Consider the following 19,962-nt stretch of genomic DNA (forward strand, 5'->3'; position numbering starts at 1 on the left):
TAGGGCCAGAGTGGACGGTATTACCGCCTGTCTGGCTCTCATGCAAGGAAAGTGCATTCCCTGCAGAGGTGTTGTTGAAGTTGTCTGGAAAGTTCGATGTAGAAGCCGACTCAGACAACTGCTGGTTCCTCTTGCGGGTGATGATCTCTCGGGCATCATGAGTTGTTTTTTACTTCCCACCGGCTGTTGAGTCCGGCGAGGGTTGTTGGCATTCCTCTTAGGCAGTAGAATTTTGGACCAATCAATGGTCCCGGCTGCCTTCTCCTTTGGATGAGGAGTTGGCTGCCGATCTCTGACTGACTTCCCCTTCTCCAGAGGAGTCTTTTTTACCGCCTGACCCCTACTCGGGCCAGCCCGGCTCTTAGATATCAGTTCTTTGATTTCACCCTTGAAACTTGTCATGAACTTCATGAGTTTGTCTCGGGTGACGGGAGCTGATCCACTTGTCGTATGGGTTTCCCCTTCCGGCTACCCAGGGGGTCGATTTGTACCCGCCTGGCTAGCACCCCGCTCAAGAGTGTCTCTGGGCTGGATGCGCTTGGTTATCAGAGAGCCATCATCGGCTATATAAGTTTCAACCTGAGGATCTTCGTCCTCTTGATCAGTGAAAACTTCTGGGTCGTCGCCTAGACGCTTAGGGGTGGTACAGACTCTTGAACCATCTTCGAGGTACTCTCCCCACAGATGGCGCCAAATGTTTGGGTGATTTTGTCCCTCGGGAGAGTTACGTCACAAAGATTGGTCCGGCTGAGATGTACCTACAAAACAACGGAAACTCCGGATGGTTGGAGCTCTGCCTCCGAATATCAAGTTAGTAACTTGAAAGGGAATAAAGAGTACGTAAATTTAGGTGGGGATCTGCTTGGATTCCAAGATCAGGTGTTTCTCTGATGAGAGAGAATGTAGGTGTAATAAATGATTGAACGTGTCTCCAAAATGGGGAAATATCTCCCTATTTATAGGGTCTTTGGAGAATGTGCCCCTATCTAGGTCACTTGACCTAGATTTTAGTGGGCTACGCCTCTTTACGGCGCTCCTAGGGATTTAGGCCCTTGAAGGCCGCCATTTCAGAGGCTTGTCCAAGAGGGCCACGTGTCAAGAGGGTATTGGGCCACTTGGGCCATCCTGAACTCACCATGTGGCCTCCTCTCATTGGTCCACGTGTCTAGGGTATTTTTACAAGACTTAGTCTAGGGAATATTTCAAGCGTTAATCTCCTAGCTTGAACTCCACTGTGATCATACACTATAGTACGGTGGCGTCCAAAAGGGAAGAAGATAGAGCAAAAAAGTCGCCAAAAAGTTTTTTAGGAACTTGTAAACCGTTCACAGGGTGAAGGTTACACCCCTTAACGATCCAAGAGATCGTCAACTCCATAAGGTCTTGAACCAAAATAGGGTTCGGGGATGAAGGTACAAATCCAACCTAAAAGAGATTGAACCTGCCCTAATAATAGGCCTCTACTTTATTCTGATCGTATTCATGTGCGCTTTCTGAATAGGGTTTGTTTGGCCAAGCTTCTGAAAAACAACTTCTGTTTCCCAGAAGTAGTTTTCCAGAAACTATTTCTAGGGAAACACTTGTAAGAAACAAATTTGTTTGGCCCATAAAAAATCAGAAGTGATTCTTAGATTGAAAAACTATTTTACCTTGTTTGGCCCATATTAGTTTATTTTTTAAAAAAAAATTATTTGGGAGAATAAACTAGTATTAATTTCTTGTACATTATTGTTAATAGTAGGTTTTTTTTTATTTTATTTCTTCATTATATTTTTTTTAATTTTTGGTTAGCAAATTGTTTATAATTGCTTGTAAGATAAAATTTTAATTTAAAATTTTGAACAATTCATAAGTCTAAATACTTAGATTTTTAAATTTCATATTAATAATTCATATCCTAAAGTTTCATACGTTCATAATTACAAACATAATGTCTAATATAATTATTCCTAATAAAAGATCCAATAATGTTACAATCAACGACTCATTAGAGAAGTTGCAATATTGTAGCGAATAGACTCCATACTAAAATCATCCATTGATCCATCATGTTCTTCAAGAGTAGTTACCGGGTTGCCTCCAATATCCACATCCCCTTCAACTTCAGGTATATAATAAGGATCTGCATTACATTTATCAAATTCCCAATCTTCAAGCGCGTGTCTTCTTATACAGTTATGCATAGCCATAGTAGCTGCAACAAGTTTCTTTTGAGTTTCCAATGGAAAGCTGGGCATAATTGATAATATCCTCCATCTTTTTTTCCAGACACCAAATGTTCTCTCTATAACGTTTCTCAACGACGAATGTGAATAATTAAAAACTTCATATAAACCATTTGGAGGTTGTGTTGAATGACGAAAATCAGGAACATGGTATCGTTCACCTTTGAAAGGAGCCAAAAATCCTTTCATATTCGGATAACCCGCGTCAACAACGTAATATTTTCCTGTACATTGTATAATATTAGATAATCACACCATAGTATATAATAATGGTAACGATTATACACATAATAGTTTCATAAATATACACCTTCGGGTGGATGAGGGAAATATTTCTTGGGGTCTTCCATTGCATCCTTTATGATTCGATTATCATGAACAGATCCCGGCCATCTAGCAACAAAATATGTAATAACATGTCAAAGTCACAAATTGCTAACACATTTTGTGTAGGGATACCTTTGCGCCCTATGTAAGGGATTTTATCCTCCTCCGAAACAACACATGGAATATGAGTTCCGTCAATGGCACCAATACAATCCTTGAAATGTGGCCAATATTTATAATTATTTCGTATCTTGGTTGGAACCTCCTTGAAGTTTGGATCAGAAGGTCTTACAATATCTTTAGAAAATCTTCTCATTGCTTCAAGAACTTCATTGAATTTTCTACTTATCGTTTCACCAGAATGTTTAAAGCGATTTTGCGTATTACGATTAGATTGAAATTGTGCACATAAATATATGAATATTCTGAGTGCTTCTTCAGCAGGCATGGTTCTAGTTGACTTTAATCCATATTTATCCACTAATAATTTTGCAAGACTATAAAACACATGGGGTTCCATTCTTAATATCCTATAACTTTCACCTGATATAGATAAAACCTCTTGCAACCATTTCCATCCAGAACATAACGAAATCCTAGTAGCTTGTTTAATTAAATATTTAAGATAGTATTTGGTAAGTATCGTTACACCTATGGCAACATATAACATCATTTGTTTACCCCTCAGTTGTTCTTGAAGTACTAACTCTTCATCGTCTTCTTCGGAGGAGGAGGATTCATCCATTACATCATCATAAGCACTTCCATTTGAACTAATCTAATTAAAAAAACAAGGAACCAATTAAAATTGTTTACTTTAAATTAAACCTTATATAACAAAGCAACTATAAAAAGCTAATATTACTCAAGAAAGTATAATGATAATAATATATAACAAATACTAAGAAAATCAAAATAACTGACATAAATAAGAAAGTTAGTCTGTTACAACACGGTAATTAAAGAGAGTAGCAATAAAAGCATAAATACAATGTTTCATAACAAATAAAAAAAAAATAACGTTGAGAAGACTTTTTTTCTCCCTTTCCAATTCTTTCTCAAGCCAAACACTCCGTTATATTTTCATCAGGAATACCAACAAACATCTCTCTATATTCTCGTTTCACAAATAAACGAGTTCCTAACATATAAAGCTCACTTCCTATTTCAACCCCTGGTGTTGTAGCAAGCAATGTTAGAGACTCTCCAATGCTACAACGAGGAAGGTCAGTTCTTTTTGAAGTTATAGTAGCACTAGATTGAGAAAAATTCTCTATCGCACCAACAATACGTTTTAGCTCATTTTGCATGAGCTTAGCTGTGCTAACTTTAGATTTCTTTCCTTTTTGTGTTTTTTTTCCTCTTTCTTCCGATGTTGTATTGACTTTGGTCTTGTCAATGCTTTCACTTTCAAGTTGTTGAGATATTGTTTCATTGATACTACCATCCATAGTAATATCCACTTGCTCCTCATCTTCTATTTCTTCGTTTCCTATGGTAGACGAGTCTTCTATTTCAGTATCATCTTGTGAATAAGGGTTCCATGAAGTTGTAGCAGAAACGATTATTTTAGCAAACATGATCTCTAACTCTGTTAAATTTTGGGTTCCAGCTTCACGAAATTTAGCAACACCCGGACTGGCCTATACAAATAAATAAATGTAATTAGTTACGACTAACTACTTGAGAAAGGCAATGTAGAAATCAGATTATTGTTTTGCTCACCTGTTCTTTAAGTGCCCACCACTGATCGGATGCAACAATTGCATTTTTCTCATGATCCCATCCTAACCCTGTCTCCTTTCTATGAGATTCTTCCATGTAGTGTACTTCGTTTTTAATTTCTCCCACTTGTTTTTTAATTGTTTCTGGTCATACATTTTAACGGACCTTTGTTGAAACTTTATAACAACATTATTCCAACAAATTTTGCTAAAATGAATGTGTGGTCTATTCCCTGCATGGACCTCTTCAGCACAAACCTCACAAAAAATCTTAGTTGTTTCATCAGACCAAGTTGCTTTTGACCTCTTTACTTGTTCGTTAATCTAAAGACAAGAAAAACCATGAAATGTTGTGCATTACGCATAAGCTTCACCAACCATACACACAACATAACAATGTAATCTGCCTCCCAATGTCACGCTTTATAAATTCTACTAGCATTATATTGACAAACCTTACAACATACAAGCATTTCTCATAAAACAATAATTTAACTTAGACATCATATCAACCATTCCACTATCACCATCAAAAGTAATTTGGTACCAATACAAGCAATTTGAAAATGAAAGAATTCAATTCGAATAATGCTCTGTTTGGATACAAGAGTTTTATTTAAAATTCTAAAACAATTAAGAAAACTTCATAAAACAAAGAAATTGAAATAATTAGTCAAACCTGTTGAAGCTAAAAAAAGAAATAAAGAAGAGAAAATAGTTTTAGAGAAACCAAAATAAAATGATGGTCACATTCCACACACTTGCATAAACGGATACATTACATAATTTAGAATGCATAAACATAGCCTACCTAACCTCCCACTAACAACATACTCCTAATTAATTTATCCTTTATTGATGACTAAATACACGTAACAACTAATCCTAATAACTAGCCATAATTGATTTGAATCAATCATCCAACAAAACCATGTCATTTGAAATTCTCTACGGAACTACCCAAACACTTGTCATATTAATCCTAGTTCATCCAACTCAAATTTTTTTTTTTTTTTTGAAACTACCCAAACTAGTTTCATTTTTGTATACTGATTATTAGTTAAATTAATTAATTTGTTATTAAAGTTCCTAAGTATTGCCAAACACCATGGATACTTTGAAATTATGGATTTAAAAGTTTTGTTTTCCCAAACAAGTAAATTGGAATTGAAAGCATGGATTTCAATTTCCAGAATTGAAATACATAATTTGAAATGAAACGCCTAAATTGAATCAAAATTGAAAATTTCAAGATCTAAATTCTGGACCACTTCACTAACCTCATTGGCAGAACTTCTTGTTCTGACATATTGGGATGATTTGGATGAGGAGAACCACTGAGATTTATATCTTTCTCCTATTTCAAAATCAATGCAAAGAAATTAGAGTTCTACTCACAAAAGAGAAGAAATTTCCATAAGTAAAAAAATTAATACCTTATTATTGCTTGGTTGTGTCCTCTTGGGTGGACGAAATGGTGGCGCCGGTGGTCTAGGAGGACCAGATTGCATGTCATCGGTGATGATTTTTGGCCTTAAGGGTTGAGGGGTTTGTGTTTCAAGAGAGAGAAAGAGCTGATGTTTGTGAGAGAGGAGAAAAGAGAAGAGGGGTTTTTTTTTTTTAATGGGATATAAGAGGTCTTTTTGTGAAATATTAAGGATATTTTTGGCCAACAAAAAGTTTCATTAAATGGGAAAATAGCTCCCCGAGAAACTGATGTAGAGAAGCTCAAAATTGGTGCTTCTCATTTTGCCCACTCTAGAAGCTGTTTTGGGCTTCTTGAGAAAGTGTTTCTGTTTTTTAAAAAACCCTTGTTTGGCCCAATTTCTATTTCTTAGATAAAGAAACCCTTGTAGAAACTAGTCCAAACAGTTACTAACATGTAATCAGTAGGTTTACCCTAAACCTGTTTATCTATGTTGGTTGAATTTAATGCACAAATAAATCTATTATTGGCGATCACTTGAATTATAATCAAATCAACCCTAACAAGATTATTAATTATCTTATTAAAGCATGATTACAAGTACCAAATTCCCTTTAAACATGCATAAAAGGTGTGATCAAGCAATGACAATAAATATCAAGCAACATAATAATAACCATAATAATTATAATCATAATAATAAAATAATCATCATCAAAATAATTATAACAATTATCATAATCATAGAAATAAACATGTTCATGTTAAAGCATAATAATAGCAAGATCCTAGACATGATACTAACAAGATTAATAACAAACCCTAGCATGTCACTAAACAATAAAAATCAAATCTTTAACCCTAACATGATACTAACAATCATAAATATTAGGAAGAACATAAAATGCATCATACTTTTAATCATACTTGATATTAAATTTATCCTAGACATGATACTAGGAATTAAAATAACAATCTAAGCATAATTTCTACTTCATAATATCAATTAAACCATTAAAGTACTTACTTGGATGCCTCGTACCTCTTTCTAATAACAAAATACACACATTAGTAACTTCAAGGAAAATAATAATTAAAACAATTAAATTAAATAATGGAAAGAGAGATTAGGGATAAACCCTCATAAATTAAAACCTTTCACGTCTAGGGCGAAGGCAACTTCGAATATGGCTAGGTTTTTCTAGATCTAATGAGTGCAGAATTTTGTATTTGAGAGAAAACTAGTTTAGAAAAAGAGAGAGAGAGTAATCAAGAGAATCTTGATGAGAGTTGATGATAATACAGAGAATAAGAATTGATGAGAATTGATTATTGATGATGAATGTTGATGATTAAAACGAAGTTTTTACGTCGTTATTTATAAAGAAAATCATCGAAAAAGATAAAATATCAAAACAGAGTTTGGGCAAATAAAATCTGATTAGCGCCAACTCTGGCTATTGGCGCCAGACGCCAACATTAGCGCCAGGCGCCAATGCTAGCGCCAGACGCCAATGCTAGCGCCAGGCGCTACAGCTGGTGTTTGGCGCTGATCTGGAAATTCACGCGTTTTCTTAAAATCAGATAAAAATTGCCGTACAGGAAGATAAAATCGTATTTCCCTCAAAATATGTTCTTTGATTTTAATTAAAACTCTGAAAAGTCAACAAAAGTCAATTTATCAATGCTAATTGAATTAGGAATAAAAAGAACCTTCTAGAAGAATCTAGAAGACTAAAACCATTCCTAATTGCATTAGGAATGATAAATCATATTAGACCCTCCCCTAGATCACTGGGCAGCATATGAGGCTCAAACCGGGCCCAGTTCAGTAATTTGGTCATAACTTCCTCAATATTCATCGGAATTGGGCTTATAATATATCGTTGGAAAGGTCTTTTCAAGCCCCATCCAACTTCACTACTATTGGACCCATATCATGGACCACCCAAACTGGATTGGATGTTTTATTAAAATAAGTTTTCAAAAACAGAGAGAAGAGAAAAGAAATTAATACTTTCCGCAACACTAAACTTTCCACACTTTCGCTTCATTCGATTATGATTCGACGTGAGAGGTACTCATCACTGGGTTTGGTTTTGGGGAGACACAAATGGGTGTCTACAGAAGCCCCCACTTTAACTGAGTTTGGAGAAACGCAAGTTTCGAAAACAAAAGTCAAAGTATCGATAGGGACGGAGAATGATTTAGAACGTTCTGCGATCCTAAATCACTCTTGTAACGCCAATACCTGCAAAACTATCGTTAGTTAATCAGATAAAAGAGTTAAGAGACGCGTATCTTGCACCGTCGAGCACACGTCTCTGAAGTAACCGATTTTCTGCCGCTTTACTGTTTTGATGACATCCTACTAAGAGAATGTCATCCCGCTTGAAAATCGCTACGCTTGTAACTGCTTCCAATATTGAAGATTGCTTCGCCTGAAACGCCCCTCCTCCGCTTTGATAATATTCCACGTCCAAGGGAATACTATCGAAGATTGATTCGCTTGAAACAATCCTCTTTGCTTTGACAATATTCCACGTCCAAGGGAATACTATCGAAGATTGCTTCACTTGGAACAATCCTCTTCCACTATGATAATATTCCACGTCCAAGGGAATACTATCGAAGATAACTTCGCTTGAAATCATCCCCTTCCACTTTATGACCATCTTCCACTATGATAAATGCTCATTTTATTAAAAAGGGAAAAAGAAAGAATCTACAAAATTAATCTAAGGGAAAAGAAAGGTGCCTATGCTAGACTCATTGGGGAAAGGAAAAAAAATGAAAAAGAAATAGAAAAAAGAGGTCACGAAATATCGTCGTTGAAGCTTGCCTTATGCATTTGTTTCATCATTACCCTCATTTTTTTTATTATTGTCAATCACATGGCTCAAACTCGATTCAACAAGCATGGATGGAAGAAGGTGGGAAGAATGGATATTGTGATATGATAAAGATGATGTAGACGGAGAGATATGAAAAATTAGGAATAGAGTGTACCCCCCCAACTCAAATGACGGAAAAGACCGACTCATGCATGAACCTAAGACATGGTCATGGTGATATATACTCGAAGTGTGTGCTAAGAATAGTGAGTGTAGGTGGTACATTAAGACTCGTGTCATGACCATGTGGCTAGACTATGTGACTTAGTGTCTAGACTCAATTAATGACTTAACAAGGTATGATTAATCAGAATTAATTAGCAAACTGTTTAATTAGACACAAGGTGATGACTCGAGCAATAAACCGAACTGTCGCCAAAACGACAGGACTGGCGTCGCATTGTGTAGTGTAGCGCCAGACGACAGAGCTGTCGCCAAGCGCCACACTCCACAGAGTGGCGCTACAGTTCAGACTTTGGCGCCAATGCTGGAGCTTCAATCTGAGACTGTTTTCGGTGTTATTAATCAACAGGGGCATGCCTAAAGTCGTACAAGGTCAATTCTGATTAAAATATTAGACTTTATTTACTCAAATTAATTAATCAATTAATTAATTAGGCAAAGTTCTTTAAGTCATTAATTCACTTAATTTCAACACAAGTCAAACAAACGGTTAAGGAAAACATATATCATATGCACAACAAATAATGCACAATTAGTCAAGTAGGCACAATATGATGCAATGAGTTTGCAACCTAACCATGGCTCTAGTTCTCTAAAGTTCGAGATATGGTTTAGTCAATAGAGGGTCCATGGTTAATTGTCAGGATGCACCGCGCGGAAGCCTAACCGTGAAGGGTTGGCGCGAGTAGATGGGACACCGCGAGTTTTAGAAAAACTCACTTCCATGGTTTGGTGAAATCAACGATCTCGGATGTATCCTTTGTTGCTCAGAGCGTTCAATCAGGTAGATGGAGCATGAATTCCCAGAGGGTTATGTTCATATGTAGAACACATGTGGGTTTTAGAAAAGTGAGAAAAACTCAATCAGGAAGTAGGATCGAGCAAACAATGCGAAAAACTAGTCGAAATTAGAACGCATATTTCTGGCTCGGTATTGGAAGAATTTGGCGCCAGCAAACAGAGCTTGGCGCCAGGTTTTAGCTGTAGCGCCTGGCGACAAGCCTGTCGTCTGGCGCTACAGTTAAATGTCTGGCGCCAATGCTCTGGTCGCTGACGCTAATTCCTACATGCCTCAGCAGCTTTCAGTGATCGATAAAATTTTCCAGTTTTGCGCAGTGTTATTTCGGTCCTAGTTATGAAAGATATTTCTCAAATTTCCTACGTGTAAAATCCTATGTTTTAATTCATTACGGATGGTCTTTCCAATGAGATCTTTTTTATGCATATGACAATAATGTTAATCAAAATTACGCACACGAAATACTTAGAACGTTTCGAGTCTCATCCACTCATTCTAAATCATTGCCGAAACAAATTCAGGAATTAAAATAGAAATCCTCCCCAGTGGAGTCGCCAAAAACTGTAGGGGATATTTCAAGTGTTAATCTCCTAGCTTGAACCCCACTGTGATCATACACTAAAGTACGGTGGCGTCCAAAAGGGAAGAAGATAGAGCAAAAGAGTCGCCAACAAGTTTTTTTAGGAACTTGTAAACCGTTCACAGGGTGAAGGTTACACCCCTTACGATCTAAGAAATCGTCAACTCCATAAGGTCTTGAACCAAAATAGGGTTCGGGGATGAAGGTACAAATCCAACCTAAAAGAGATTGAACCTGCCCTAATAATAGGCCTCTACACTACAAGAAAAATGTCTTTTCGTAGCGATTATTTTGTAGCGATTGTACATTCGCTACAATATGCAAGTATGTTTTTGAAATAATTAAGGAAGTCGTAGCATTTTACAATCGCCATGGTTTTCCCATAAAAAATCAATACGGAAAACATAATAATACATATCCACACTATATTTACACATTTATATAATTTTGAGAAATCGTATCATTTACAATCGCCACTAAATCCTAAAAATCGATACGAAAAGCCTTTTCAACACTAGATATATAAATATTGTTTGACAAAGAATACATAAAATATGTCATAGCTTATTGGTGAAACATTTAATATAAGAGTTTGAGGTTGCATGTTTGAATCTTGTAAAGATCATACACATGTTTTTTTTTTTTTTTTTTTTTTTTTTTAAGAAAATGAGATAAACATTTATAGCGATTGTAATCGCTACAATAATCACCACGATTGGATGTAGTTTTTCGTATTGATTATTGAGGCCAACCCTAGCGATATTGAAAACCACTACTAAAGGCTAAGGCAACGGGGGATATTGTATCGAATGACCATTCGTTGGGAAAGTTTTTTGTTGCAATTACAATCGATACTAAAGGTTAAAATAATCGCTACAAAAAGGTTATTTTCCTGTAGTGCTACTTTATTCTGATCGTATTCATGTGTGCTTTCTGACTAACATGCAATCAATAGGTTTACCCTAAACCTGTTTATCTATGTTGGTTGAATTTAATGCACAAATAAATCTATTATTGGCGATCACTTGAATTATAATCAAATCAACCCTAATAAGATTATTAATTATCTTATTAAAGCGTGATTATAAGTACTAAATTCCCTTTAAACATGCATAAAAGGTGTGATCAAGCAATGACAATAAATATCAAGCAACATAATAATAACCATAATAATTATAATCATAATAATAAAATAATCATCATCAAAATAATTATAACAATTATCATAATAATAGAAATAAACATGTTCATGTTAAAGCATAATAATAGCAAGATCCTAGGCATGATACTAACAAGATTAATAACAAACCCTAGCATGTCACTAAACAATAAAAATCAAATCTTTAACCCTAACATGATACTAACAATCATAAATATTAGGAAGAACATAAAAGGCATCATACTTTTAATCATACTTGATATTAAATTTATCCTAGACATGATACTAGGAATTAAAATAACAATCTAAGCATGATTTCTACTTCATAATATCAATTAAACCATTAAAGTACTTACTTGGATGCCTCGTACCTCTTTCTAATAACAAAATACACACATTAGTAACTTCAAGGAAAATAATAATTAAAACAATTAAATTAAATAATGGAAAGAGAGATTAGGGACAAACCCTCAGAAATTAAAACCTTTCACGTCTAGCGCGAAGGCAACTTCGAATATGGCTAGGTGTTTCTAGATCTAATGAGTGCAGAATTTTGTATTTGAGAGAAAACTAGTTTAGAAAAAGAGAGAGAGAGTAATCAAGAGAATCTTAATGAGAGTTGATGATAATACAGAGAATGAGAATTGATTATTGATGATGAATGTTGATGATTAAAACGGAGTTTTTACGACGTTATTTATAAAGAAAATCATCCAAAAAGATAAAATATCAAAACAGAATTTGGGCAAATAAAATCTGATTAGCGCCAACGCTGGCTATTGGCGCCAGACGCCAACATTAGCGCCAGGCGCCAATGCTAGCGCCAGGCGCTACAGCTGGCGTTTGGCGCTGATCTGGAAATTCACGCGTTTTCTTAAAATCAGATAAAAATTGCCGTACAGGAAGATAAAATCGTATTTCCCTCAAAATATGTTTTTTGATTTTAATTAAAACTCTGAAAAGCCAACAAAAGTCAAGTTATCAATGCTTCTTCTAGAAGAACCTAGAAGACTAAAACCATTCCTAATTGCATTAGGAATGATAAATCACATTAGGCCCTCCCCTAGATCATTGGGCCGCATATGAGGCTCAAACCGGGCCCAGTTCAGTAATTTGGCCATAACTTCCTCAGTATTCTTCGGAATTGGGCTTATAATATATCGTTGGAAAGGTCTTTTCAAACCCCATCCAACTACACTACTATTGGACCCATATCATGGACCACCCAAACTGGATTGGCTGTTTTCTTAAAATAAGTTTTCAAAAACAGAGAGAAGAGAAAAGAAATTAAAACTTTCCGCAACACTAAACTTTCCACACTTTCGTTTCATTCGATTATGATTCGACGTGAAAGGTACTCATCACTGGGTTTGGTTTTGGGGAGACAGAAATGGGTGTCTACACTTAGTTTATTTTTTTTCTACTAAGATAATCAATTTAAAATTTGATGAATACAATAAATAGAGGGAGTATGTCCGAGCAGCTAATAGAGAAACGGGTCGTTGACACATCCAAGAGAATTATGAAAAGTTGACAAGTAGAGTCATAAATTATTGAATTTGAGAATTTATATTTGAGGTGTTCATTCTGGTGAGTTACAATGACTGTTAGCTGTCTAATTGAAGGACGTTCACCAAGAACTCTAATCTTATAATCTTTCTTGACCTCACATCCACATTCATTAATCACTACGCTAAGAGAAGAAGAGAAATGTTCTCAATTATTACCACAAGAAAGCCGCCTCATATCTCTCGATGAGAACCCAGGCGAGTCTCGTGTCATTCCGAGTTATTCATTCACACTTATAAGTCCGATTTAGGACAGGGCTCATTCCGGGGAGATACTTCGATCGTTAATGCTTTTAAATTTAATTTAATGCCTGATGTCAAAAAATAAAAAATAAAAAATCTCGTATATATTGGTGATGCGATGCCGAACTCGTGAAATTTCATATAGTGCTATAAAAAAAATGATCTAAACTGAGAAATTTGAGTATTTCAGATCGTTTTAAATAGGCCTTGAACTGTTAAGAATCCTTTTTCAAAAACCGGCCTAACCCAAATTTTTTAAAAAATTAACGAGTCGTTTGATTTGCATGGGGTAACGGAATCGGAATGGAATGAACAAAGGGAAAGAAAGAGAATGGAATGGAAAACCCTTAATTTGGTATGTTGTTTGTTTTGAAAAAATGAGATATAAGCCACCAGTCCCACCACCACACAACCACCCATTTTTTTTCAAAATCCACTTTTTCAACCACCACCTTGCCAACTCACCACTCGTCGAACCTCCCTCACCACTCGCCGCCGTTCGTAGAACCACCCTACGCCTTCGCTACGGGGCTACCCCTCCCCTCCCCCGTTAAACTTCCCCACCCTAGTAAAACCCTAAAAAACTCCTTCCATTCCCCCTGTAAAATCGTCAGCCGCCTCTCCCCCTAATAGGGAGGGAGAAGAGCTGTTAGGGCTTTGCGGGGGGCTGCGGGTAGTTTTAAGGAGGAGGGGATAGATTTGCGGGGCAAGGGGAAGGGCAGCGAGGGGCGAAGGAGGAGCGGCGAATGGTCAGGGGAGGAGCGGCGGTGCGGTGGCTGATTTTCCAGTGGTGAGGATAAGTAAGAGGGTGGTGCTATGGTGGTGAGGTGGTGGCTCGGAATAGGAATGAAAATACCTAGGGGAATGGGGAATCAACTCGGAGGGATTTAGGGGAATGAAGAGGGTAAAGGGAATGGGAAAAATGGCCTAACAAACAACAAAAAGGGAATGAGGGTAGTTGATTCCCATTCCCTTTGATGAATATCCCCAACTAAACGACCCCTAATTGAAATGAACCAAATATTTGAAAATCGTTAATGATCCTTAGGCATTTTCAAGCCGAATCGTTAAGACCAAAATGTTACCCCTTAATCCGTTATGTTTGAACCGTTTACAATTCTAATCCATTGTGACCAAAAATTTTACAACTCGTAACCTATTATGACCAAACCGTTTATGCGCAACTTGTTTCCCCCTTTTTCTCTATCTCTTTCTACACCCCTCGTTTTCTCTATTTCCTTTAGCCCACTAATCAATCAACCCAACTAGTTTTATGACCTTTATAAGTTGTGAGTTTATGATCAAAACCCTTCATTCTGACATGCTGAAATTGAAGAAAGAAAACACATATGAAAGTTGGAATTATTACAGAATTATCGGAAGTTGGATTATTTAAAGTAAATTAGGCAAAATTGGGATTATTAAAATTAATTTTTCTAAAAAATAATTTTCATTCAGTTAAAATCAGTAATTTTGAAGAAGAAATATAATATAAATTAGTAAAAATAGTTTCAGTCAGTAAATTAATTTCTATTATGTCAAAGTAATTTAATTTCAACAAAAAATAATTTTATTTCAATAAAAATAATTTCAATTCAGCAAAAATAAGGTGAATTCAATGGGGCAATATTAAATTATTAGCCTTCGAAAACATATTAGAACTATTTTACTTGAAATAAGCCAAATAATGAATCTAAATCTCATATTAGTTTTGGTCTAAGGGCCTGTTCCGATTTACCGAAATAAACTAAACTGAATATTTATAAGAGAAGGAAATTAGGAAATAAATTGTATTGAATTGAATTGGACTGAAAATAAGCTGAAGAGAACAAACCCTAAGTGAGTCACTACTCACTTTGCTACTAGCTCCATTAGCTTTTTTTTAATTAATTTTTTAATTGACCTCAAATACATAATAGAGCAACTTTTTACGCAAAAACGATAATTTGTAGTTAGAAGGTGGCAAAATCTAACTTTTTGTGTGTGTTTTTGTGGGTGGTTAAATATAAAGAAAATTAAAGTAGAATATTCCCAACTTTGTCTCGTCCATTTAAAATAATCCCAACGTTGATCCCAACTTTTGATTACATTTTGACTTCATAATTAGATTAAATGGACCACAAATATCCTAAACTAATGTTTTATTTAACAAAAAGTAATGATAGTGTACAAGTCAAAATTATAATCGGGCATGTGGAAAAAAATAAAATAAAATTGGATATCAAATGGGAAAGCCCAAAGTATAGAAACAACATACTTGAGACTCTCTTAACCAAACTACTACAAGAACTAAAAATGGGATTGGGTTTACTGACACTATGAACTCCTTGACAAAGTATGTAAACTAGCCATAACTTAGGGCCTGTTCTGATTTACTGAACTGGACTAATTAGAGCTAAATTGAAATACACTTAACTTAACTTATTAGAGCTAAACTGAACTGAACTTATTATTATTATTATTATTATTATTATTATTATTATTATTATTACTATTACTATTACTATTACTATTACTATTACTATTACTATTACTATTATTACTATTACTATTACTATTACTATTACTATTACTATTACTATTACTATTACTATTACTATTACTATTACTATTACTATTACTATTACTATTACTATTACTATTACTATTTACTATTACTATTACTATTACTATTACTATTACTATTATTATTGTCATTGTTGTACTATATGTAAAAAGTATGAAACTTGGCTATAATTATCATTAGAAATATCATTAGACATAAAGATAAACTGAACTAAACTAAACTGAAACTGAAGAGAACATGCCCTTAGTACATCTATATTAAAAGTTATTGGTATTATAAAAATTAGTAGCCAAACTTAATAATTTGAATCAATCAATACTATATACTAAAGTAATCACCATGATTATCCAAAAATACACGTGCCAAGTCCACAACAATAATTTTCTCGCCAATATTTTTTCCTCTCTAACAATAATAATATAATTAATTTTTAAAAATAAAAGCGAATATGCAGCCTAAAAAATTAGAATAATAAAAAATACTTTATATAAATTGTTTTTTTTTTTAAATCTTTAATCTATAAAATTTATATTTCAATTCCTTGAATCTTTAATCGTTAAAATGTATTTTTCGTTTCCTGCTAAAGGATATTTACCCATTTTTAAACTCATAACTTATAAGTAAACTACAAAAGAGAGGTACTCTATTCTTTCAATATATATATATATATATATATATATATATATATATATATATATATATATATATATATATATATATAGAGAGAGAGAGAGAGAGAGAGAGAGAGAGAGAGAGAGAGAGAGAGAGAGAGAGACTCTACATTAACTTATCACATCTATAATAATTTGATAACACAATTAAATATTTGAATGTATACACAATCTATAAACAGATAAAAGCTTATAATCCCTCCATTTTAAAACCGTAGCTCAACTTCTCAATGACATGTATGCCGATGCAAATCTTTTGATAAATTATATATTTAATTATAAAAGAAAAAATGGAAATTAAAAACTCAACCTTTACACTTTTTTTCCCTTAAAAATCTAACTTTTTAATTATTCCATAAACATTCAATCTTTACCCCCATCTTCATCTAAAGAAAGTGCAAATGCTAGTTTTTAGGTGAAAATTGGATTTTTAATTTTTAAAATTGTGTCATTTTAAATTGTTGTGTTTGCGCGAATCAAAATCTAAATTACTACATCCGGATCGTATTACATGCAACTTTAGAATTTTTTATATATCACAAATAATACCCCAAAGTTGCATAGAATATGATCCGAAAGTAGTACATATTTTTCGGGTTGCTTTCAGATTGGGTCAGATCGGGTGTGATTTTGACCCCTCTACTTGAAATAAGCCAAATAATGAACCTAAATCGATCTCAAATTAATTTGGGTTTTATAGAGTCACTATTTAGGCTTTTTTTTTCTCTAAATATCTTTAATTTCGTAATGAAAAAAACTTCGAAAATCACATATTAATAAAATACACATTATTACGAATCTAACAAAACCCCACTTGATATATATATATATATATATATATATATATATATATATATATATATATATATATATACTTACTCCGTTTTTATTTTATTGCACCATTAGGACTTTTACACTATTCAATTAATATTCTTTGACCATCATTTGTGATTTATACATTAGAAAAAATATAGTTATGTGGGATCTAGTTAGATTCATATCGATCTCTACTTTTCAAATATCAAATTTTTACAATTTTTACAAAAGTATAATTGAAGATATTGATAGCTAAAGTAATGCATTGGCAAATATGAAATCACTAATAGTGCAATAAAAAAGGAAGTATATTTTTTTGTATAAAGGTTAAAGTTTGGTCAAATTTGACATTCAGCTCATATAAGATCAGACCATAGAAGATCATATATGATGAGATCAACTTATATATGTTTAGATGAGCAAATATAAGACAAACTAAACAGGGCCTTAATTTGATCATAGCTCCACTAGTTTGGGCCAGCCCAATGATTCTTGCTTGATCTAAATTTGGATACGAATATCCTCAATTATCATCAACATATGATTAAAGCCAGGTTGACATATAAATAACACGGCTTGAAAAACTACTCCTTTTTGGCCAAAAATACTGGGGTAATATGCTAGAAAAAATTGGTTAACACAAGGTGATCGAAATACAAGATTTTTTCACGAAACAATGAAAATAAGAAAAAGAAAAACTCAAATTTTCAGGCTATGTAATGAACTTGATCAATGGGTTGAGAACCCAACTGATATTACTCGTTTATTTTTTAAGGAATTTTCAAATAGATTCAACTCAGATCATACATGCTCTCGTAATATTTCCATTCCTTGGATACAACCATGTATTACTAGTGAAGACAATCTAACCTTGACACAACCTTTTTTAGATGAAGAAATCAAACAAGTCTTCTTCGATATGTCTCCGTATAAAGCTCCAGGTTCAGATGATTTTGGGCATAAATTTTTCCAATATTATTGGCCTATCATTGGAATGGATATTTGTAAAGCAATAAAAGGTTTTTTTTCATAATGGTATTTTATTAAGACAACTTAATCATACGATTATTACACTAATTCCAAAAACCGACAATCCAAATAAGGCACATCAATTTCGCCCTATTAGTCTTTGTACTACAATTTATAAAGCAATAACTAAACTTCTAGTAAATAGAATTAAACCATTCTTAAAGAAAGTTATAGACCATATCAAAATGCTTTTGCCCTGGAAAGAGCAATCCAAGGTAACGTTTTGTTAGTCCAAGAAATCTTAAATATGTTTAATAAGTCCAAAAATAAGTCAGGATGGTTAGCCTTGAAATTAGATATGGAAAAAGCCTATGATCGGGTTGAATGGGATTTCCTATGGGCTACTTTAAAAGCTTTTGGTTTTAATGAAACTTTGATTACATGGATTAAGTCTTGTGTTACTACGGTTTCTAACTCGATTTCTGTAAATAACAACTCTACAGAATTAATCACTCCTACTCGAGGGGATCCTTTGTCCCCAGTTCTCTTTGTTATTTGTATGGAAGTTATTGCTCGAAAATTACTTCATCGATCATTAGATAAATCTTCTGGCATTGGTCTCAAAGTTACCCCATATGCTCCGATCATCCCTTGTTTACTGTTTGCAGACGATAGTTTATTATTTTGTCAGGCCAAATCTAGAGTATGTGCTAATCTTAGGGATATCCTTAATGAATTTTCTTTAATGTCCGGCCAAATGATCAATTTCCATAAGTCCTCTATCGTCTTTTCAAAGCTAGTAAATAACTGTAGAAAAGTTAATTTAGCAAGTTATTTCAATATGACTCCTAAATCATTCCTTGGCCGTTATTTAGGGGTCCTTTTTAATTCCTCGTCTTTTACTAAGCAGAATTTTCATCACCTTTTAGCAAAAGCAGAAAACAAATTGAATAACTGGTCTGTCAACTCAGTTTCTAAGGCAGGTAAAACTGTTTTAATTCAAAGTCATTTGGAAGCTCTTCCTTCTTATGCTATGACTACTGCGCGTCTTCCTAAAACAATCACTAAATATTTGGATCAAATTAACCGTAATTTTTTTTGGAAACAATCTCCGGATAAGAATGGCCTCCCCATGATTTCTTGGGACAAAATTTGTCAACCCAAAAGTCAAGGAGGTTTAGGTTTAAGAAAAACGGAAGCAATCAACTCTGCTCTCCTTGCCAAATTAGGTTGGAAATTAATCTCGGATCATAATAATTTATGGGTTCGTAGTATTCGGGCTAAATATTTAAAACATAGCTCTTTTTTTGAATGTAAACCCCACGCTAAGGACTCCTGGATTTGGAGAAAAATTTTACAAGTTTGCCCTCTTCTTCTTAAGAGGCTGAGATGGAAAGTTGGTTCGGGCTCTAATATTCTTTTTTGGCTAGATAATTGGTGTTCTTCTACGAATTTAATTACTTTATTAGATTTAAATATTTCTGATATTCAAAATCTAGACCTTACAGTTGATCAATTTATTACTGAAGATCATTCTTGGGATATTGCAGCTCTATCTTTAGTGGTACCTCCTCACATATTTCAGACCATTAAAGGTATTCCTTTGCCAGTTAATGATACTTTTGATGAACCCGGCCTGTTGGGGTTTTTCTGGTAATGGAGAGTTTACGGTAAAGTCAGCAACCTGGTTAGCTCATAACTTTAATTATCCTGCAAAATGGGAATTTTCTTGGATTTGGAAACTTGATATTGCTCCAAAACTAAAGATATTTATTTGGCAACTGCTACTTAATGGTCTTCCAACTAGAAATA

General features: G+C 34.2%; 2 protein-coding genes across 2 annotated transcripts; both read right to left on the bottom strand.

Annotated features, from left to right (window-relative positions):
- Nucleotides 1-1,919: 1,919 nt before the first annotated feature.
- On the bottom strand, nt 1,920-2,819 carry LOC110709993. Its single transcript, XM_021888250.1, has 2 exons — nt 2,536-2,819; nt 1,920-2,449 (listed from the first exon to the last, which is right to left on the bottom strand). The coding sequence occupies exons 1-2, from the start codon at nt 2,573-2,575 to the stop codon at nt 1,977-1,979; spliced, it is 513 nt and encodes a 170-aa protein (XP_021743942.1). The 5' UTR covers nt 2,576-2,819; the 3' UTR covers nt 1,920-1,976.
- A 632-nt stretch (nt 2,820-3,451) lies between these two features.
- On the bottom strand, nt 3,452-6,091 carry LOC110710003. The gene is made up of 4 exons (XM_021888265.1): nt 5,713-6,091; nt 5,557-5,633; nt 4,278-4,600; nt 3,452-4,195 (listed from the first exon to the last, which is right to left on the bottom strand). Exons 3-4 carry the CDS (start codon nt 4,371-4,373, stop codon nt 3,611-3,613), a joined length of 681 nt encoding a protein of 226 aa, XP_021743957.1. The 5' UTR covers nt 4,374-4,600; nt 5,557-5,633; nt 5,713-6,091; the 3' UTR covers nt 3,452-3,610.
- Nucleotides 6,092-19,962: the final 13,871 nt, after the last annotated feature.

This window comes from Chenopodium quinoa, unplaced genomic scaffold (genome assembly GCF_001683475.1).
Source record: "Chenopodium quinoa cultivar QQ74 unplaced genomic scaffold, ASM168347v1, whole genome shotgun sequence".
NCBI lineage: Eukaryota > Viridiplantae > Streptophyta > Magnoliopsida > Caryophyllales > Amaranthaceae > Chenopodium > Chenopodium quinoa.

Excerpts from the sequence above, each read along its gene's own strand:
- LOC110709993 (XM_021888250.1), bottom strand. The coding sequence starts at position 2,575 with ATGGAAGACCCCAAGAAATATTTCCCTCATCCACCCGAAG. Across the intron at positions 2,450-2,535 it reads TTTCCCTCATCCACCCGAAG|GAAAATATTACGTTGTTGAC; the intron begins GTGTATATTTAT and ends TACAATGTACAG.
- LOC110710003 (XM_021888265.1), bottom strand. The coding sequence starts at position 4,373 with ATGGAAGAATCTCATAGAAAGGAGACAGGGTTAGGATGGGATCATGAG. Across the intron at positions 4,196-4,277 it reads GGTGGGCACTTAAAGAACAG|GCCAGTCCGGGTGTTGCTAA; the intron begins GTGAGCAAAACA and ends TTATTTGTATAG.